At 46.3% G+C, this 22565-nt stretch overlaps 1 protein-coding gene across 1 annotated transcript; it reads left to right on the top strand.

Annotated features, from left to right (window-relative positions):
* Positions 1-871: 871 nt before the first annotated feature.
* On the top strand, positions 872-11639 carry Slc22a14 (solute carrier family 22 member 14). The gene is given in 11 exon segments (XM_013075619.3): positions 872-1735; positions 2394-2491; positions 2672-2826; positions 4042-4210; positions 6643-6763; positions 7024-7121; positions 7365-7576; positions 8695-8809; positions 9466-9666; positions 10908-10955; positions 11280-11639. Coding segments are annotated over 11 exon segments (1839 nt in total). The 5' UTR covers positions 872-1339; the 3' UTR covers positions 11506-11639.
* Positions 11640-22565: the final 10926 nt, after the last annotated feature.

The raw sequence follows: 22565 nt of genomic DNA on the forward strand, positions 1-22565 counted from the left end.
TTCTCCTTCTGGGCTTCCGATCAGCCCCATGTTAAACCTTCTACCAAGTGTCTTTACTGCTCTTTCATCTTTCAGCTGTATGTTCCTGTTCACTAACTCTGTGTTGAATCCATTTAACCTTCCTTTTAGGGTTTTTATTTCAGTAACAGCTCGTTACACATTTTCATGTTTGTAAGTTCACTGTCTTCCTTCCAAAGGTATCTATTTTTCTCTGATTCTTGTTATACTTTCATTTTGTCATGACAATTTTTTAAAGTTCTTATCCTAGCTGCCTTCTTTCTACGTCTGACGTTTCCAGCATCAGCCAGTCTGCTGCCTCTGGGTTCTGTTGACTCAGAGTGGCCTACCTTCGGAGACCACAGTTTCTTTGCCTGCTCTTCACCTGTGAGTGTCCTGAAGGCTCAACTGGGAGAAATTTTCCTCAGAGAGAACTTGCTTCTACTTCTGCTGGTAGCCAAGGGATGCTGTGGTCCAGGACGGTTTTTTTGAAGCATACTGAGGGTTTGGGCTCCAATCAGAGTGTTAAGCTCAGTTTCTGCTCTTCCTAAAGTGCTGTCTTTATTGGTATTGCTTACCTGCCTCCTCCTCTGCTGCCTCTCCACTTTGGCTCTGTGCCACTGTCTGTCATGATGGGTTTTGGAGCCCCACATTCCAGGCTTAGGTCACTAGCTCTATAACCAGTGCTTCCAGCTGCTTGGCTCCAGCTCTTGGCCTCTCATGATGCAGATTCTTTCTTTCTTTCTATTTGTTTGGTTTTTTTAAGAAAGGTCCTGGGCCAGGGATTTAGCTTAGTGGCACTGTGCCTGCCTGGCAAGTGCAAGGTCCTAAATTTAATCCCTGGTACAAAAACAGGAGGGGGGGGAGGGGAGAGGGAGGGGAAAAGAAAAGGAAAGGAAAAAGAAAGAGAAAGATCATCCCTGCAGACCTGGTGGCTCAGTGAGTATGCAAAGAATTTCAGCTGTGGGGGAAGCTGCAAAGAGTGTTTCATGGAGCTTCACCATTCAGGACAACTGGAGAGCATTTTCTAAAATATTAACAATTCTTATTGCACTAAAACTTAAGGATGATTAAGCCAGGTGTGGGGAGCAAATTATGTGAACTAAGGAACTCTAGAAGGAGTACAGAACCAGGAAATCCACGTTGTTCCAAGCCAGAAGCCACATTGTGGCACTCATACTGACATCTATTGTCTTGGAAGTAGTGTCAGGAAACTGAGTTGCACCCTTTCTTTCAGCAAATAGAAGGAGAAAAGAACTCCAAGGTAGAGTTCAGATGCTGTGGTTTTGGAAGCTCAAACCAACAGACAGCATCAGTGCCTTTTCATCCTTGGACCCTACAAATGCCATCGAAGGACATAAACAACAAGGATGTTAAGTTTGCCAAAATCCTGCATGCAGTGGGAGAATTTGGCAAATTCCAGTGGAGGCTGGTAGCCCTCACCTTCATCCCCGGCATCTTGTTGGCCTTCCTGTATGCTGAGCACTTCCTGTTCACAGACCAGGAGCACTATTGCAACGCCAGCTGGATTCTGGCAGTGGGCCCCACACTCTCAGAGTCTGAGCAGCTAAATCTGACCCTTCCACGAGCACCCAATGGCAGTTTCCAGATGTGCCTTATGTACTTGCCTGTGCCCTGGGACTTGGGTTCTATCATCCAGTTTGGCCTCAACCACACCACTACATGCCAAGATGGGTGGATCTATCCTAACTCCAAAACTTGATCATTGATCAATGAGGTGTGCTTCATCCTGGGTTGTCTGTAGCTACTCCCATAGGCCCAGAGATATGCTAGAGGGGGATAGCATTGGCCTGAGGTCACTTTGCAGAAGTGGGCCTTGACAGAAAATTAGAATTCCTGTTTTCCACCCCTTGGCCCTGCCTATCTTAGCCAGGAAGTTAGAGTGCATTTGGGGGTAGAAGATGGGGGATAGGGTGGCAGGGTTGGCCATCTGTCCAAGGAATTGCTTCTGAGGTTGTGACTCTGCCCTCTGAACTCACAGAAATAGGGACTAGAAGGAGTCAGCTTCTCAGGTGTCTCTCACAGGACTTTACAACCTGAGCTGCAACCTGAGTCCTTTCTGACACGGACCTGCCCATCTAAAGCTCTAGGTTGGAGCCCAGCTGTTGGGCCCTCAGAGATTCATATCTTCATTCAGGTACCTTCCCTATATTCCCTTTTTGGCCTGTGCCTCTGGTCCTTCTCTCATGCCTGGGCTCTCATCTGGGTGCACGGCAGGTACAGAGGTAACACAGCTGGGGTACCCTCCACCTAGTTGCCCATTCCCCACATGCCCTCTGCCTCAAGGTCCCACCTAGGCCAGGCTCTGTCTCTGTACCCAAAAAGGCTCAGCCTGGCTGGAGACCTATGGAGAATCCTTGTGTCTAACCCCCCACTTTGACCTGGTGTGTGGCAAGGAGCCAAGAGAGGAAAGCTTCCAGTCCATATCCATGGCTGGCTTCCTGACAGGGTCTCTCATCTTTGGGTTTGACACGTGAGTCCCCTGGAGTTCTGACTAGCCCCAGGGACATCCTGCCTCCTCCTAAAGAGCATTCAGAGTTGACCATCTTCAAGTTGGGGGAGGCTAAGGGAGGAGTTGTCAGGGTCCCTGGGACAGCTGAGGCCTGGCCCAGGGAGGTCCAGCACTTGATGCAGTCTCACCTGGACACCCTAGGCTGGGCCATTACCCTGCTATCCTGATCTCGCTTCTGGGGCTGACAATCTTCAACTTTGGGACAGCCTTTGTGAGCAGTCTTCACCAGTATTTTTTCTCCCGTTTCCTTGTCTCCCAGGCAGTGATTGGTTACAGAATCAGCAGTGTGTGTTTAGGTGACACTGGGCCTCAAGGGACAGGGCTGGATGGGAGCAGAGACGCAGGGCAAAAAATGGAAGTGGGGGGACTAGAGTGCCTCAGGGAACAGGAAGAGGGTTCTGCCCAGGCAAGGCAAGATGAGCTAGCAGGAACCTACTAGAAGACATAGAACATAGTCTGGGGCAACCCACTTTCCAGAGCCCCTTCTGTCTCTCTTAGGCAGAAGCTTTCTTTCTCCCAATAAATTTTTCCTACTCTTAAAAAAAAAAAAGAACATAGTCTGTGCCCAAGTAGGGAAGGTAGAAAAGCAGAGTCTCTCTTCCTGTTGGCCTGGAGATGCCTGAGCACCAGCATCAGATGCCTATTTTTCTCACCCTCCACTCTATTCTCCTCGTACCCCCTCATATTCTCCCTGAGTTTCCCTTGTGGACCCCTACATGGCTGACATTCACTGAGCCCAGCCCAAGGGAGCTGCTAAGCCTGCATATGCATTGGATCATTTCATCTGGACAACCCTCTATTCAGTATGCACTGTTCTATTATTCCTTTAGTTGAGAAGGACATTTGCACCCCAAATAAGTTTATCACCTTACCCAGAATCAGAGAAGTAAGGACCTAAGATTTCAATTCAGGCTAATGTGGGTTTCAACCCAGGCTTATGTGATGCCAGAGCCCCAGTGCGCACACACTCATCCACTGACCTCAGAAGGTACAGTGACTAGAATCTTATACCTGCGATCCCTGCTGTGCAGAGAATTTCCGAGGAGGGAAACTTCTCACTGGGAACCTGCCAGGACCAGCCAGAATGAACTGGTCCTCCACAGACCCTTAGACCTCCACAGCCCAAGCATGAATGCACCTAAAGACAGGGATAGTGATTCATTGCCTTCTCATGCATCCAGCCACATGTGTGGCACAAGGCCTAGAAATCTTCTTTATTAGATATTATCATCAGGCAGGCTGTATAGAGGGATCAGCCAGATAAGAAAGGCTGGAAGGCCACTTATGTGACAGGAATGTTGAGTAAAACCTAGGACACTGTGGGAGGCATAAAGGCACTCTGTGTAGTTTTGAGGGGTGTCTCAGGCCTAGTGCTGATCATGAACAGGAAATATATCCTTTGCCCAGTCTGAACTCTCTAGCACAGGGCAGGGGGCATCTCAGAAGGCTGGCTGCAGGGGCAGCCTGGGCCCTGAGCTGACCACAGTTTTGTCTTCTTCATCTCTGCATAGCCACTGAATGGCTAGTGGGCAACCACCGGGCCCATGCCATCTTCCTGGAGCACTGCTTTGTCTCTGTGGGTGTCCTGTTCCTGATGGGACTCAGCTACAGCCTTCCCCACTGGTGGCTGCTGTTCCTGGTGGGTGGGCCACCTGTGCTCCTGTTCATCTTTTACATCTGGTAAGCAAGCAAGTGCAAGGTATGCACAGGCCAGGGTCTGCTGGGTAGAGATGAAGGGATGTGGGAATGAGTGTGGTTTTTCTCCAGAAAAAGGTGCATCTGGATAAGATGAGAAGGAATTTGGGCAAAGCCTCTCAAAGTCCAGCATTGCTCCCCCTACAGAGAAGACTGTCAAAGAGATGTCAGAGAGGTGGGCAGAAAACCAGGAGAAAGAAAAGAGTACTAAAAGGCAAGGGTTCAAGAACAAGGGATGGTCAGTGTTGAAGGCAAGAGAGGTGAGGCTGAGGAAGGGCAGACTGAGTTCAGTCTTCGGGAAACACATATGAGCCCTCTCCTAGGCTGCCCTACTGACTAGTACACCAGGGCAGGCCAGAGACAGGCCCTCTTCCATATTTAAGGAAGAGTCTCTAAGAAGCTAGTGGGAAACCCCAAGGAGAAGCTAACTGGCTGATAACCATGAGTATGGATCTCAAATTTGTGTGAATATCAGAATCACACTGATGCCTGCTAAACACCAGTGGCTGGGACCTCTCCCCAGTTTCTGCATCTGCAGGAGTGGGGTACACCCAAGAATCTGTATTTCTAACAAGTTCCCCGCCAATAAGGATCCTACTGACCAGCTGACCATACTGTGAAAACCACTACTGTTGACCACCTGTTCCCTAAACATCCCAAAGGCAGGTCATCCCCTGGCTCTGACTGTGGTACTGTCTGATGATTTTGAGGGTGGGACTCTCCTCATCATTATGAGAACTTCCTCTCTGTTGCCCTTGGTCTAGCCTCAGCCCCTGCTCCTGCTGTTGTGTTCACTTCCTCAGTCTTCCTTATCTTCTAGGTGCAAATTACAGAGGAAATGGAGCAGTCCCATCTATGAAAACTGGGGTCCAGGATCCTCTGGGGCCAGAATGGAAATCTCCCAAAGCACACTGTATGACATGGGCTTTGCCTGCTGTCAGTCTGTTCTGGCTACCTTATCAAAATACCTTAGATGGCATAATTTACAAACAGAAGCTTTTTGCTCACAGTTCTTGAGTCTGGGAAGCCCAAGATCAAGGCCCCAGTAGATGTGGAGTCTGGTGAAAGCCTGTTTCTCATATAATACACCTTCTATGAGGTTTTACGTGGAAGAAGAGAAAAGCAAGCTTCCCTGAGCCTTCTTACAAAGCCAGTAATCCCACCTCTTAATATTATTGCTATTAGGGAAAGGTTTCCATCATGAATTTGGAGGACAAAAACATTCAACTCACAGCACCTGCAGACTCAGAAGTGTTCCACACATTTTTGAGCTTCACAATGTGAAAATTGCATCTCTCCCACAGCATCCTCTCTCCTCTTCTCTTTGTCCTTGAGAATTTATTTATCATCATCATCATCATCATCATCATCATCATCATCATCATGTGTTTTAGTGTGCACATGGTCAATCTGTCTTTTTGAAAAAGTTCCAATTTGATGACTTTCTTTAAGTGTATTCTGCAACCTTCATGTGGAAAAAGATAACTGATTGCTGGACCCTGGGGGGAAAGGGCAGGAACAGGGAAGACAGAGAAGGGAACAAAGTCATATCTAGTGTCCAGAGTGTATGTTTTTAGAAATTAGCCACAGAGTCCAGGCTGGGAAGGGAATGATGGTGCAAGAAATCTACAAGGAATCATGGTACAGTTTTGTAGAGTGCCTTAGCAGAGGACCACATTATACCAGCACAGGCTGTGACCTTGGCCAAGCCCTTGTCCTCTGAAGCTGGCAATAATACGGGATTATCATACTAGGTCCAGGGATAGGCAAAGGTTAAACAAGATGCTATATACAAAGGCACTGAACACAATTCCTGGTACTTACTGCATGCTTTAACTGGTGGTGATCTGTGTGAATTCTGACAGCCTGAGAGGACTTGGAAAAACTGAGAGGGAAATTTATTTTGAGGTCAAAGGCAATGACACTTTGCAAGAAAGAAATGGGACAGAGTGAGAGCATCACTACCTCTCCAAGCTCCCAGGCAGGGTATTGGGCCTTAGGTAAGACTCAGGCTCCTGACACACACTCTCCAGGAGAAGCTCCAACCCTAAGAAAGAGACTCTCACAGATGATGTGTTGTGGAGTATGTGCCCTGAGAGTGTCCAGGCACCTGAGGACATCCCCTAGGGTAAGAAAGGGAGATGCTCTCAGAGGTGAGTGAGGGTAAAGGAGGCTGCAAGGCAGAGGCAGCAAGTGGCCAATGTCACCAAGCAGCTATGGGGGCTGTGTGTGGCTTGGACAGGGAATGGGCTACTTGCCAGGGAGGGGCAGAAGGCATATCAAGATTGGTGGTGTCTTTCAAAGCCCATTAGTCACCTTGTACTAGAGCAGGGTGGGCACAACCAAGTCTGGGTCAGGGCCAAAAGGGCTCTGGGGGATCTTGGAATAATGAAATAAGAAAGGATTTGGGCACACAGGATTCTTCCAGAGTCCCCACGGTGGCTGATGATGAAAAGGAAGGTGGAAGAAGCCAAACAGGTGCTGTGCTATGCAGCCAGTGTGAACAAGAGGATCATTCCTTGCACCCTGTTAAATGAGGTGAGAGGCTTCAGGCCAGGAATGGGACCAGGTCCACGGCTGTGGGAAGCCTCTTCCCTTATCCTTCCAGTTGGACCTCAGCCACAGGGTAGCTCAGTCCGTTGCCCAAGAAGAATGATTATGACAAAATTATGCCCTGCCAGGGTCAGGTGGGAGACTAGCTGGCCCTGTTGGGAGTGGGCTGTGTTTGCAGGTCTAGGGAGGAAGGGAACAAGCTGGGGTCTCAGCCCTGCCTCTGACTTGTCTTGCTTGTGCTCTAGCTGCAGCTGCCTGGAAAGATGGTGACTGAGGCAACTGCCCTGGATTTTTATTATAATAGGCACCTCCGCAAAGTGATCTTGGTAGTGGGCTGTATATGGTGAATATCCAGGGCTGCTGGGCAGGTCACAAATTTGAGAGGGAATAGGGAGTAGGCAGCCTGCAAGAGGAGCAAGGCCTAGGAACACATCACACAGGTCTCTGTGCTTCTCTCCCTCCTCCCTGCCCCACTTCTTTGCCTCTGTCTTTATTCTTGACCATGTGTGTGTGCATGTGTGTGCATGTGTGTGTGTGTGTGCATGTGTGCGTTTCAGTGAATGTGTGTATCCTGACTTTATTCCAGGTTTACTGTCAGTTATACCTATTTTACACTGACCCTTAAGATGAGAGACTTTGGAATGAACGTTCACTTCAGGCAGGCCATGTCTGGCATCATGAAGGTACCTGTTCAGCTGTGCTGCATCGTAATCTTTGAGCACAAAGGGAGAAAGTGGGCCCTGATTGCGACTCTCATCCAAACCATCATCATCTGCTGTCTCCTTTTGATTTTCCAAGGTACAAGCCTCCCTCCTTCCTTACAAACCTCCCCATTGCCTCAGCATGGCCCCTGAACTAGGCACCTTAAGTTGACCCCCTGCATACCCTGAGAAAGCCCTAGCCCTTCAGGATCAGGTGCCAAGTGGGGAACCCCAAGACATCTTCCCTCACCCACTCAGCAGTCTTAGAGTGGAGGTCATGCTATCCAAGTGAATCTTCATTGTGTGAGAGGGAAGGCAGCCTTCTTCCCCCTGATTCCAATCCACATGAGAAGTAGATCTGGTAGTCATGTGAAATATTCCTCTCTCTACTACCCTGGGCCCTGCCTGTCATCTGCGGCCCCTCTGAGAAGTGATTGTGGTCACCTGAGACTTTAGGAATAATCTATTTACTGAAAGCTGGGTGAGTGAAATATTGGGCCCAACCACAAGGGCAAGAATAGTTCTTGCCTTATTGGAGGCTCAGGACAAAGACCCCGGGGCTCAGCACTAGAAAAGGAGGAAGGTAAGGGCTGGAAATAGCTCCAGCATTTCTAGAACCCTAGACAAGGAACACACAGCAGGTCTCATGGAACTGGAGCATACAGGGATCCCATGCCAGCATACACCGCTTAGAAGCGCTCAGCACTGTCTCCTTCAGTGATGGGGCTGAGGCAGACAGCCAATAAAAGAGGAGCTGCCAACCTCTGCAGACAATGAGCAAAAGCTGTGCTCCCACTCACTCCTGAGTCCTATGTTCCTCCTTCAGAATGTGCATCCAGCTGCCGGAGGCAGGTAGCGTGCAGTGTTTAGGACCAGTCCCTGCAGTGCAGAGTCCAGAGATCAAACACCTCCTACCCAGTTCACCTTGCACAGATCAGGCATGTGGGGACTCAGCTCAGCATGGTGGACAGTGCCCTGAGAGCCTCTGGGCCACTTAGCAGAAGACCCAGTGGGCCAAACCCACTTCCTCAAGCCAAGCCTCCCACTGCAAAGGTACTAAATGTCAGCCTGATTGGGTCTCCTCTTAATGAATGCCTGAGTCTGCTGGCCAGCGGACCAAGTGGCAGAGATGCTTTCTGCAAGCAATTGAGGAAGGGCTGATGGGTCCCAAAGACAGGATAGCCCCAGACTCAGGGTGGGGGCTCTCTTGTCTAGATACAGAGCTGAAATCCACCGTAATGTTGATATTCATGCTTGGAGAGTCCAGCGTGGCTGCCACTATCACTGTCCTGTTCATCTATACTGCTGAGCTCCTCCCTACTGTCCTCAGGTATGGAGTCTGGTGAGTGAGGAGCCCATGGGGCCATGGGGCTGTGGGGATGGGATAATCACAGGATTAATACAGCAGCTACAATTCAGCTTTCACCTGGTAGCAAGCACTGTGCTGAACACTTTATATAGATTACCTCACTTAAGCCTCACCAGAAAAACTCCCAAACACCATCATTAATCCTATTCCAGACAATAAAATCAAAGCTATAAAGGCACTTAATTCAACATTATTCATATCAAGTGGTGGAGCTGGGATTTGGACCAGGGTAGTCTGAAGTCAGTTCCTTCCTTTACTCACCTCCTAGAATACATGGGCCACCCTAACCCTCAGCCCCATCCCCCCACCCTGCCCCACAGGAGCCCTTATTGATGGTAGCCACAGCCATATCTTCCTACCCACCCAGCATCAATGGCTGTGTCACCTCCCCACACAACACTGCATGGTGCTTTCCTCTCCCACTCCTGACACCCAGGAAGGAGATCCTGAAGAAATTACTATCTACTTTGAATCAATAGTGAACTAAATTTTTCAAAGTCACACAGCTAGGATAAGGCAGTGAGTAGAGGATTTGGGGTTTCAGGTAGCTTCTCCCCAGGGCCTACTGGGCCTCTGCCTGAGAAGCCTTCCAGACCAGCTCTCACTTCCACTTTCAGGGCTACAGGGCTGGCGCTGGTGATTCTGGCCTCATCAGGTGGAGTCATGTCATCCGAGACAATCATCCACCAGATCTTGTCCCTCCACCCCGTCATTCTCTGCTGCATCTTATCCTGTATGGCTTTGTATTCCTCCTTCTTGCTGCCAGAAACAAAAGATCAGCCCCTCTCAGATAGTCTGGAGCACTTCTCAAAGGCTAGGTGGGTGTGTGATGCCCCCGATCTCAAGCTCTTGATTTTGACAATACATCAAGCACTGTCCATCCCTGCCTCCATACCATGAGGGTTTACGACATGAGTGCCAACCTATGTCCACAGCAGTCACCTCAGCTCTTCTGGATCTACTCCTCCCCTGGGTCCAGCCCAGTCTCCCTACTCCTACTCTGCCTGGCTCTCCTGCTCCAGCCTCGGCCATGTCCTTCCTCCTCCCTGCCCAATCTGCTGGTCTGGTCTGGGGTGCTACCCTTGGAGATGTCCTCCAGTGGCACTTCAGAAGTCCCATCACTTCTCCCCTCCCAGGAAAAAGGGACTGGCTTGGAATTGGTTCTCTGAGTACCTCTCATTTCCTCTCTGAACTTCTATTTCCTTATAAAGGACTCAGACTTCATTATTAACTTTGGCCTTTGAGCCCCAGAACACCAAGACCCCATTTGGGAACTGGGCTCCATCTATCGCCTCTATTGGCACTTCTGATCTCCTAAGTGTCCCCTGGAGAAGACTTTTTATGGTTAGAAGAACCATACTTTCTGGGATCTGTGGAGACCCCATCATTGTCTCCCTGGAGCTGAGAGGACCTGAGTGCCATGAGGGCCATGAGTTGCCTAAGGTCCTACAGTGCTCTCTGCTCTGTACCATAGGGGTCTCTGCCTCTGGCTTTCCTCTGCCTCATTTCTGCTCTCCTCCTTGCTGCCCTTAATTTCATTGAAACCACCTATGCTGGACACTGGGTTAGGGCTGGGCAATCAGAGGTCACAGGTCCCCACCTTTGAGAGAGCCATAGCTTATGAGGAGACAGACATGTAAACAGTTACCACTGTGGCCTCTGACAATGTGATATACAGTGACTGTAGGAGACAAAGGATAGAAGAACCTTGGTTTGGGAAGTTGGGAAAAAGTATCATGGGGAAGTGACATTTGAGAAGGACTTTGAAGGGTTAACAGGAATTTGTCTCATTGTAGAGAGTGGAAGTACAAGGCAGTACATACACTTTGAGAACGTAGTCGTGAAGAACACAGGATCTAGAGCCAGAGAGCCTGGATTTCTAGATTTCTATTTCTGTGCCACCATTCCATAGTACATGCACTAGGAAAACCTAATACCTCTGAAGCCTAGTTCCTTCATTTTCAAAATGGAATAACACAATAATAATAATAGCCAACATTTTTTGAATTTACCATGTGTCAAGCCTGTTCCTATACATGTCTTCTCTTACTTTGTCTAGAAACCAAGCAAATGTGAAGCAAGGTTTCTCCCTATTACCATTTTACAGGTAAGAAAACTGAGGCACAAAGAGATAAAGCCATGTACTCCAGCCTTCTTGTCCCATAGGCTTTTTGAGAGAATTAAACTCACATAAACTGTTGCCACAGGGTCCAGCTGTGGCAGGAACTGAGTAAGTGGTAGTGATGAAATCAGTGAACCATATTCCAAAGTCATAGAAAATAGATGGGTCTGACTGGGGTTGGGAGATGGCACCTGCCTGCTCCTGGAGGTGAGTGTCCCTCTTAGGCCCATGGTGAAGCTTGGCTGGGAACCTGCAGAAGCAAAAGAGCTCATCTCTTGGGAATGCAACCCCAATGATGGCTTTTCTCAGCCTCCAGAGAGAGGTGGCCCAGAACTTTGAAGATACTTTCAAGAAGAGGAACAGTGATACCATGGAGATGATGATGGCTGAGGATTCAGCATCTGATGATGTGTCTGAGGAAGCAGCAAAGAACACAATTCTCAATGCCCAGATTCTGAGATTGGATGAAGACATTTCCTCTAACACAGCTGTGGAGGAATCTGCACCTGAGGAAGCCCATGGTCAGACTCCCTGAGGGCCAGGGAGAGCCCAGACCAGCTTGGGTTGGAGTTGAGTGGGTGAATACATTTATAAATTCCAGGCCCAGTCCAGGAGGGGGCTAGGGTCAGTCCTGCTCTGAAGCAAGCCCCCAAGATCCAAAAATGGTCCCTCTCATGATGCTAGGTTGGGATTCATTCTAATAAAGCTATCATGATGATCTTAAGATGGCTTGGTCAAGGCTGGAAGTGTCAGGAGAACCCAGAGGCCCTACCCTGGAAGAAGGGCATCAAAGAGGCTCCCCAGGCTCCTTAATGTCTTTGGCTAAACTTTCACAGAGAGTAAGAAACTCCCTGGATGGGGTAGGAATGAGGTGGGCAATGTCTCCACAGGCCAGAGGTAGAGCAAAGTCAATTCTGTACCTTGGTACCCATCACATTCTCTACCCCAGGCATCTGACAGCACACTGGAGTCTTAGTTCAAGCACAGGCAGAGGACAAATTTCAAAGCCCTGCTTCATGCATTATTCAGGGCAGAGTGAGATATAAAGAAATAGGAGAACTTCTCCAATTTGTCCCACTGCACAGACTTGTTCACTGTTTTCTTTTCACTCTTCCAAATAAGCATGACCTTGAGAGTTACCCTTCTCAATCCTCATCCTAGGGGAGGCTTTCTCATGGCTTCTGCATAGTTGGCCTCTGACCTCCATCACCCCAAGTATAAGTCGCCACATCCCAGCTTACAGTCCTTACTGCCCTGGGTGAGTCTGCTCTTCCTATGCAGCATGGAGCTTCCCTAGGCAGGGCCAAGACTCCATCCATAGCCAGACTGGGAAACCTTAGTGTCAGGCTCCTCTCTACATGGATGAGGAGTTCGAGGCCAGAGCCTGCCTTACCCTCTCCATTCTCTCCCAGTCTGTTGGAAGATCATGAGCTTAAAAGGAGTAGGTTCTGTCTAAATCCTATGAGCTTCTGAAAGGAGGACAACAGAAAACTGTCAATTTTCATACACCCAGAACAGCAAGGCCCTCTGATCTCACATTCTTATCATACAGATGTCTTAGTATAATACTGAACATTATACTGTATCAGTCAGTGCTTACTAGAGAAACAGATTTAATTCAAGATATACAAATATATAAGAATTTACAAGATTGGCTTATAATGGCTACCCACAGAGTCAGGTATGGAAGAGTGCAAACGGTCTGTATGCACGCTAGAGACCTGAAGGATTCAGTAGAAGGCCTGGAGTCCACTGTAGTGTTTGGTGCAAGTCCATGTTGGGAGACCAAAGGTCTCTGATGCAAGGCCGAAGAGTTGGCAATGGAATCCAGGAGCCAATGTCCAAGGTTAAGATGAAGACTGGAGCTCCTTGAAAGAGATAGAAACAAGCCTTCTTTCTTCATTTCACTTTTATACCATTCTGGCAACAATCCTCTCTAGGGTGGGTCTTCCGCATGCAGAACTATGCTGATCTAGTTTAGGTGGGCATTTCTTACTCAATTTGACACAATCAGAAAACTATCACAAAACCCAAAATATATGAAATTATATATTGTTAATAAATTCTCTCTCCCATACACTTGATATTTTTATGATACAATAGGTAATATGAGACATGTCACTAAGAGTTTTCCTTTATGCAAATAAATAAATAGCCCTGTGGCTTGTGATGTTCCCCACAGATGCCTGTGAATTCTGGGGCTCTTGTTTCCTTGGCCCCTGGTCACTCATTGTGTGGAAAGCTTATCTACGTCTTTGAGCTGCTCTTATATTTCTACCACTGCTTTGGCCTTACCTAAAATGTGGGGCCCAGCTCCTTGTCTAGGTTATCCCCTTACATAGGATGCTGCTCACAATGTACCAAAGGGCATAAGCTTCTGACAAAGGACTGTCCTGGTGATTGTGAAGCACCTCAGAACTGAGCTAGGCACCCCCCAAATGGGTAGAAAATTCAGCCCCATAACAGCAAGCCCCATGTCCATCAATAAATGTTAAAAAACCAAGAACCCTGATAAGTAGATCTTGGTGGTTGCAAATACTAAACAAATTCATTCCAAGGTTCCAACAACAATACATGACTCAGACTCACAGGATATTGCAGGAAAGATGAAGCTCAATGAAAATGAACTTGTAAGCAAAAAATACTGAGCATATTAAGGAAAGGACATAGCAGAAGCAATAAGTGGAGGAGTTTCAATCAATGAATTAGTGGTGATAGAACTCCCTGAAAATGACTCTGCATATGTTTAAAATGTTCAGAGATGCAGTAATACTATTACTAAGATATGGCCTTCGAAGATGACATCTATAAATCCTAGAAATGAACAATATAATGAGTGAAGTAAAAAAAAAAAGTGAAACCAAAATAGACACAGCCCAAGAGTGTCTCTTTCTATCACTGCTTTAGTAGAGAGAACTAGTCAGTGCTCAGCAACCCACAAGGGGAGAGCTAAGGGATAAATACTGACTTCATTCTCTTGCTGCTCTCTGATTGCCTGCTGGTGCCATACATGCTCCAAACCCAACAGCAAACCAGTGGCGAAGGGGAGCCTGCTGATGCAATCCTGGAAGATCAACATCTTGAGGAACAGAGCTTTTTCCCCCTCATACTCATTAGTTTCTAGGATGCTACCTTCTCTAAAACACTCTAATGTCTGTGAAGAAAAAAAGATAACCAAGAAGCAGCAAGCAATATGTCATCACACAGGTCCCAACCCTAACCATCGCATCTCCTTCTCTCCTCCTTTCAGATTCTGCTTTTGTTATAAATAATGTCCAGGATGTTTTTCTGTATATGGCAGAGGGAATAGTGAAAAGTGTGTTTACTCCACATTGTCCCAGAACCACAAGTCCCCAGGACTTTTAGAACATTTGTCCTGTATCACTCAGCAAACAGCAGCTGGCAAGAACAATGTTCCCTTAAAGTGATGGGAGCTCCCTCTTCTGCCACCTGCAAACCCAGTGGCCTTATCTGTAATCTGTTTTGTGACTCCTAAGTCCACCTTCTGGAATTCAGAACCACTCCAGCCTGGTTTGAACAGACACCCTCCAGCTGTACACTGCTCACCACTTTCCAGCCCCACCCAGATTTCTCTGTCCACCAAAAAGACTGCTCGTGAGGGAAGATGTTAATTCTTGCCTCCCTGACTGGCTGAGGAACCAAGCTCCCCACTGGGCATGTCTGAGGCTCCCAGCATGACTGCCGATGCCCTTCTCCCCTTGTTCATAGTGAATGAGTCTGGTCCTTGACTTCAACCCCTACACTTCTGAGGGTTAGAGTCACATTTACTTCACATACCCCTTCAAATTTTTCTATGCTAATTTGCTTAGGTATCTAACAGAAAATCCAAGAATAAGTCATTTCATATCAATATACTTTAGAATTGTTTTCTGACAGTTACAGAAGATTTCCTGCATAAACACTTTGCCATTATCATACTTAGAGAAATTCATGATAATTCATTGGCATCATCTAATTCCTACATTTCTCCAGTGGTCCCAAAAAGTCTCTTTTTATTGTGGAAAATATACATAAAATATATTGTTTTAACCATTTTTAAGGGTATGGTTCAGGAGTGTTACTTATATTCACATTGTTATACAGCCAGTCTCCAGAACTCTTTTCATCTTGCATAACTGAAACTTTATCCATTGAACAATAGCTCCCCATTCCTCCCTTGCTGGCCCCTGGCAATCACCATCCTACATTATGTCTCTTTGTATTTGACTACTCTAGATTTCTCATGTATTTTACTAGATTCCATTTGTGAATGGCTTATTTAACTGAGCATAAGGTTTATTGATATTGCAGCATATGTCCAAATGTCCTTCTCTTTAGATACTGAATAATATTTCATTGTATGTATCTGATCAGACTATACAGTGAATGTTTAATTTTTTAAAAAATATTATAGTAAAAAATGCATTGCCATTAATCCACCTCAAAATACTCACTCTCACTTTAAACACGCTTGTCCCATCATTCTTGCCCACTTTCTGAAGCTGTTCTGGAGGTTGTCTTTTATGAGAGTCCTTACAAAGTATATTATGAAAAAAATGGTTAATACTGCTGCCATGTGCCATTCAGCAAAAAGGCAAGCTTATAAAAAACATTATAGTGCATCCTCATCTCCCTTATTCATCAGACCTGGCACCGTCTGACTTATGGCTTTCCTCCAAAGACAAAATGATCATAAAAGATAAACATTTTGAATTGATTCAGGACATCAAGCAAGCCATGACAGGGCAACTAACAACACCCAGTGAAGAGGACTTCCAGAACTGCTTCAAAAAGTAGAAAGAATGAGAGAAAAGTGTTCAAAGCAAGGAGGAATATATTTTGAGAGGACTAATGGAAATTATTTAAAAAATAATTTTTAAATTTAAATAATAACCATATTTTTAATCTCACATCATACATCACATTTTGTTTATTCATTCACAAGTGGAAACTGAATTGCCTTCACATTTTGATTATTATGAATAAGGTTGCTATAAACATGAATGTACATATATCTTTTCAATCCTTGTTTTCAATTGCTAGATCACATAGTGCATAGGTCAGCATCCCCACTGCTGAGACAAAATACCTGATACCCAAAACTTAAAAGAGAAGAGGTTTATTTTGGCTCACAGTTTCAGAGGTTTCATTCCAAGGCAGAGAAATGATGGCAGAAGGCCAAAGTAGAGTAAAGCTGCTCAACTCATGGTGGCAGGGAAACAGAACAAGTTGGAACAACTCTGAGAGGAAGGGCCTAGGGACCATCTATAGTCTCAAAGGTCACAACCATACAACTCCCTCCTTCCCAGTAGGCTCTGCCTCCTAACTGATAATTCAGCTATGAACTTATCAACAGATTAACCCATTGATGAGATTCATGCTCTAATATTCCAACCAGCTCTCCAGCATCTTTTAATCCTGTCAAGTTGAAAATAAAGATTTTCAGTTTAACACTTAATCACATCTCCTTTAACTACACTTAATTTCCAAATAAACACATAACAAGGTCATAATTCCACTTAACATGATAGAACTATCCTGCCTACAACCAAAAATTCACTAATCCCTTCCCCAAAGACCACAGCTTCAGTATTGCTCAAAAATCCAACTCCAAAATCTCCTGAGAGGCTCAAGGCAAACTTTTACTTCTGAGCCCCTATAAAAATCAAAAAGCAAGTTACACACACAATGGCACCAGGTAAACATTCCCAGAAAGGAGTAGGGGGTTAGAAAGAAAACACACCACAGCAAGACCAAACCCAGTTAAATCAACATTAAGCTTTATAGTTCCAGGCCCACCACCTGAGTCACATGGTAGTGAGATGTAACCTCCAAAGGGCTGGGACAGCCCCACCCCTATAGCCTTGCTGGTTGCAACCCACATGCCCTCTCACTTAAGTTGGTTTGCTCATGGTCTGCAGCTTTCCTCAGAAGATATTTGACATTCTGGCATCTCCAACTTCCTAGAGTCTCCACTACAGCTTCCGCTCCACTCTCACAACTTCATCCATCATTCTTTCAGGGGCTCACAAACAGGACCCTGATCTTGTGACATCTTGGAGCCCGGCCTCCCAGAATATCCTTTGAAATCTAGGTGGAAGCCTTCATAATTCTAGATATCTTACATTTGGCATGCCTGAAAACTCGGTACCATGTGGGCAATGCGAAGGTCTACTACCAGCTCAAGCAATAATTTGATCCCCTTGGATGATGGCTGCAGTAGCCTCTGAGACACTGGATGGCTGATTATGGTGAAAGAATCTTGGGGAACAAATTCCTTAGGTGACCCTTCTTGGGACCCAGGGGCTTTCTTCTCAAATGAAAGATTTATACTTTTGGACCCTTGAGCCTGCGTGGGGACAGAGAGCATCTTGTTGATTCCTGAGATGCCCTTAAAGACTCTTTCTTGTCCCAGTTCAAAATATTTATGATTTATAATTATGTGTAATTGCACTAATCTCTTCAGCAACCACACCTCCTTTGGCCTCAATTTTACACATGGTTCCCTTTCCAAAATTTCCTCCCTTGCCTTTGATAATGCCAGCAGTGAATCTTCCCTATGGATCCACTCCTAGCCCTGTGTTCCTAACCATGGACAGCAGAGTGTACTCCCAGGGTCGCACTGTTCCTGTGCTCCCCCCAGGAGATGCTGGAGAAGGAAACCCTTCTTTGGGGTTTTCTCAGTACACAGAGTCTTTCCAGACATCCCTGAGCGGCAATAGCCAGGATAGGGAGCCAACAGCAGTCAGGTGGCCCAGGGTACCAGCTACAGAAATTGGGATAAAAACAGCAGTCACTGATGTCTAAGCACTCCTAAATGTCACTAGATGTTAGTTTCTGAAGTTAGGATTACAGGTGGGGTTTTTTGTTTATATCTTTCAAATTTTCTAGAGTAAACAGTGAAAAATCAACAATTTCCTTAAAGTATACCAGTAGCACTGGATTGGCACAGATATGCACAGACATCAGGGACATAGCTGAGTCCCCAAGGGATGTGTGGCTGGAGCAGGGTCCTCCAGACTCATCAGAGGTTAGAAGAGCAGCCCAGGTCACTGGAAAAGCCAGGAGCCAGGAGCCAGACCATGGCACAACACAAAGAAGACCCAGCCTAAGGAGAAGAAGGAGGATCTGAATATCTGGAGCTGAGGACAGTGTTTCTGGTTCTTCCTGATTCTTCCTGCTGCCCTGCTAAGGCCTGCACCAGTAAGCAGGGGCCCTACTAACTGGAAACTCTTGCCAAGCCCACCTCAACCCCCCAACAGGCCAGCTTCCCTTATCTGGGAAAGTCATCCTAGCTCACTGGTTTTACACACACACACACACACACACACACACACACACACACACACACTCCCAAAATAGAAGGATAAATCACAAACATAGGCATTTCTCCAATGTCTTTGAAATTCTCACAAAGCACATAAAACAGACGTAGAAGATGCCTTCTCTAAATTGCTTCAAATGGCTGTGTTACTTTTTCTCTCACTGCTGAGACAAAATACTCTAAACCCAAAGTTAGAGGGGAAAGGTTTATTTGGCTTTACAGTCTGTAGAGTTTTCATAATCAGCTGGCTCCAAGGCAGCATGGTGTGACAGATAGGCCTTCCAGAGGAGAAACTGTTCATGGCACCCACATGGCAGCAAAAGCAGCAAGGGGGTTTAACAGCATCTTTCTGCCCCTTTTATCTAGACTACCTGGATTAGGGCGGTGCCAAACCCATCAGTGTCCTGGTTTAGTAATCACACACCCTCAATCCCGGCACCACACATTCCAGATTGAGACACCTCTGAAGAAGAAAGCCCCACCTCATCCACATGAGGCCTTGAGGGGACATCCAAACACAAGCCATAACAATGGCCAATATCAAAGGAGAACAGACCCATTACATTTAAGTTACTTTACCAAGATCAGGCAGGGGGTGGTCTCCATTCCTTCCCAAGACATGAAGGGAAAGCACCTTGTTCCATCCTGGCTGAAGGCAAAGCAGAGAAGAGACCTTTCTACTGGATTTGGGCCCTGGAGTCTACCTGGGGCACAGAGACCTAGAACCATGACATTCTCTCACTGATGGACAGCTAGAGGGGAATATGCAGACTGCCTTGGGAGGAAGAAAACCTGCTGTGAAAGTCCAAGTAACTGTCTTCCTCCTCCACCTGCTCTTCACTGAAGGTATAAATGCTAGCAGGTTGGAGCATTTCTAGAGTTTCATTGATTAGAATTTCAATGATTAAGGAAAAGAGAAAAAAGGCATCAAGATGCTTCTTTGTTTTCCAGGGAGACAATCAAGCACCCTGCATAGTGGGACTTTCCCACTCAGCTGATCCTAAGAACATCTGTATTCAGAGGTGTGTGTGTGTGTGTGTGTGTGTCTGTGTGTGTGTGTGTGTGTGTGGTGTGCACTTTTATATATGTCTGGGTGAACAAGATGGCAGGTGGTCACATCCTCATAATTTTTGAGGCAAGATGCTCTTATGTGGTCACTGTTAATCAGCAAAGAAGGCAATCAAGGCAGCTCTCTATGGGTGGCCCTGGTCCCTGGTGACCTAGCCCCACAGCCCAGATCTGATGGATATGCCGGAAGTCAGAATCCCATCCCAGGCCCCATGGCATGAGACATGCCCACATAGGTAGAAATAAAAAGCAGCCCAGCTGCTCAGGCAGGCTCTTGGGGACTTGTCACTGCTGAAGGTGAGGGCAAAGGCTGAGAGGAGTCAAAGATGCAGACGAGAGGGGGGCTGTATTGGTCAGCTTTTCATCACCAGGACATAATACCTGACATCTATAGCCTAAAGAAGAAGAGGTTTAATTTGGCTCATGATTTCAAAGAATTCAATCCATGATTGGCTGGCCAAGGCAGAAACATCATCATGGAAATGTAGGTGGACCAGGGAAGTAGAACACAGCTAAAAGAGAAGGGTCAGGGCACAGATATAGACCTCAGAATCACTTCTCCGCGACCTACACAGACACACCCCAAAGTATGCTTTACTAAGCTCCTGGGTAAGTTGAGAACTAAACATCACAGGGCCCATTAGAAAATCCAACTGAAGGCAGGACGTCCTGGTGGCACTCATCCCGATTCTCTATCTGCCCTCTGAAGAGGAGGAAGGGGGATGTGCGATGGCAGTGAGGCACCAGTGTGGAAGTAGCATTGCCCACTTTCTCTTCTCTTTCTCAGTATGCTGTCCTTTAAAAAGTACTTGCTGAATGACCCAGCTATTTCCCTGCTGTGGATCTTCCCAAAAGAATTAAAAGAATCCTACCACAGCAATATATGTCCACCCATGTTTATAGCGGCACAGTTTGTAATAGCTAAAGCTTGGAAGCAGCCCAAATGCCCATCAACTGGAGACTGGATAAAGAACATGTGTTTTTTTTATACAATGGAGTACTACTCAGCCATAAAGAATGAAAAACTAGAGTCATTTATAGCTAAATGGATGCATATCGAGGCCATACTCTTAAGTGAAATAAATAGGACACACATGTGTAAATACAGAATAGTATCTCTAGTGTGAGAAACTGATAGTGTATACAAGGGTTAAAATGATTAAAATGAATAATTGATAATTTGAAATAGGAAAAAAGGTCCAAAGAGGTAGGGGTGAAGGGAAGGGAAGGGGAAAGGAAAGAAGGGAAAGGAAAAATTATGAGAAAAGAAAAAAAATGGAAATGATGTCTATGTAAATAGGGAAGGGTAGAGGGGGTGAAGGGCTCACAGGTAATGGGGAAAAAATAAGAACCAAGATACATCATGTACAGGTACAAACACCCAATGATAAATGTAAATGTACTGTATATCTAAAATGTACCAATAAAAGAACTTAAGAATTTTTTAAAAAAGTACTTGCTAAAAATTACATCATGCTTGTATCCCAATAAACTGGCCTGCCAAATCCACAAGTTTAAATATGAATTTCTTTCCAGAGGCCACCTCATAAATCTTCTTGAAGAAGATCCAAGAACTTAAACCACTATACAACACAGACACAATGCAGATCAGTAGCCCAGGCAAATCCAACAATCTAGTAATAGGTAGGGAGTCCAACCCCTGTTCTGGAGGTCTCAGGTCAGTTGGATGTTGAAACCCAATCAACATGCACGTGAAGGTCAGGGTCGGAAGTCCTACAATCTTGCTTCAGGAGTTGTAGGAAACCAACCTTGCTCTTTGATGAAATCACATTCCTTCCATTGGAGATACAGAGCTCATATGTTCCTGCCTTAGAGGATAGTGGGGGTGGGACAAGGTAAAAGGCACCTGGTCTTCCCTCCTGAGTATCTGCAGAGCACACAACCCTGCCAGGAGTAGTACTGGGGAGAGACATCTATGCCCACCGAGGTGGCAGTGTCAAGTGACACATTATCTTCCGAAGTCTGAGCACATGGTGGCCTTGCCTACTCCCTAGGGTTGGGAGTCACAGAACATCTGTCCTTTGATGTCTGCCACTGAAGGACCCTAGTTAGCAAAACAGACTCCATATTGCTGCTGAATGACCCACCTGCCTGCCCTTTAGATGAACTTAAAAGGAGGAAGCTTAGAAACCTCCTTCCCTTAGAAAGTCTTTTAGAAACAAATAATCAACTATTGTTTTACAAATGTTCTAACGGCAGGACGTTCCGCTTCTGTACCTTTTGCTTGCTTTTCTAGTTCTATCCCATAGGGGGCCTAGAAACTGTTGGCCTCAAAGGTGTATAAAATATGTTAATCTCCCCCCAGTCGGAGCTCGAGTTGGATGCTTGGCTCGGGTCCCGGGGGGTAATAAACTCCTGTGAGGATTTAATATCGGTCTCTGGTTGGTCCTTTCTCTCTGGATGTAACAGCCACAAACCCAACACTACTCTCCCAGATCTCAGATAATCCACATGGCCCTGTCATTGGCAAGCAAGGGACACTAGGCCTTGCTCTTTAGGGTTGGGGACACAATCCAGACCTAGTTCATTCATTCAACAGATATCTATTAGTCACCTATCAAATGCTAATCACGGTTCCCTGGCTTGGTGGAGAACCCTCTAACGGGGTGGAGATGAGTAGGAAGTGTGTGGGGGAAGGTCTAATCAATACTCCCCAAAGGAGTATAAAATTGGTATGAAAAATGTGTTTTCTCCAGTTGGAGAGCTTGTCTCAATGCAGCACCTTTGTAAAATCCGTTCTCTGCGCACACAAGGATCTCAAATGGCCTCTTTCTTAACTAAAAACTTCCTTGGAGAGCGTGACTAGATCGGAGGACTCAGCATCGCGGAAACGTATTTAAATCCTCGGGCTTGGGGGCTGGGACGGCGGGCACTACCAAACCCATTAGGAAGGGGAAACAGGAATTAAGAGTCCCGACTTCCTATTCCACCAACTGCAAGAATCCGTGGGCAAGGATCCTTATGCCCCTGGCTTCAGTTTGGTAGCAGGCAGTGGACAGAACTCTGGAGCACCCGTTGCTGGTTTTAGCCAGGTTCATAAAAAAGAAATCAACACCACTTTGAGAGTCTTGTCACTAGCTTAGCTGTGAAAGGCTGGGGAAGGTGTAAAGGTCGGCTTGGGTCAGCATTCCTAGGCGGGGCTTCAGAAAGACCAATCCCTGAGTGAGCCTGGAAAGCCAGGG

Source organism: Heterocephalus glaber, unplaced genomic scaffold, assembly GCF_053883595.1.
Source record: "Heterocephalus glaber isolate CG9 unplaced genomic scaffold, H.glaber_assembly_v1.0 deba00001472, whole genome shotgun sequence".
NCBI lineage: Eukaryota > Metazoa > Chordata > Mammalia > Rodentia > Bathyergidae > Heterocephalus > Heterocephalus glaber.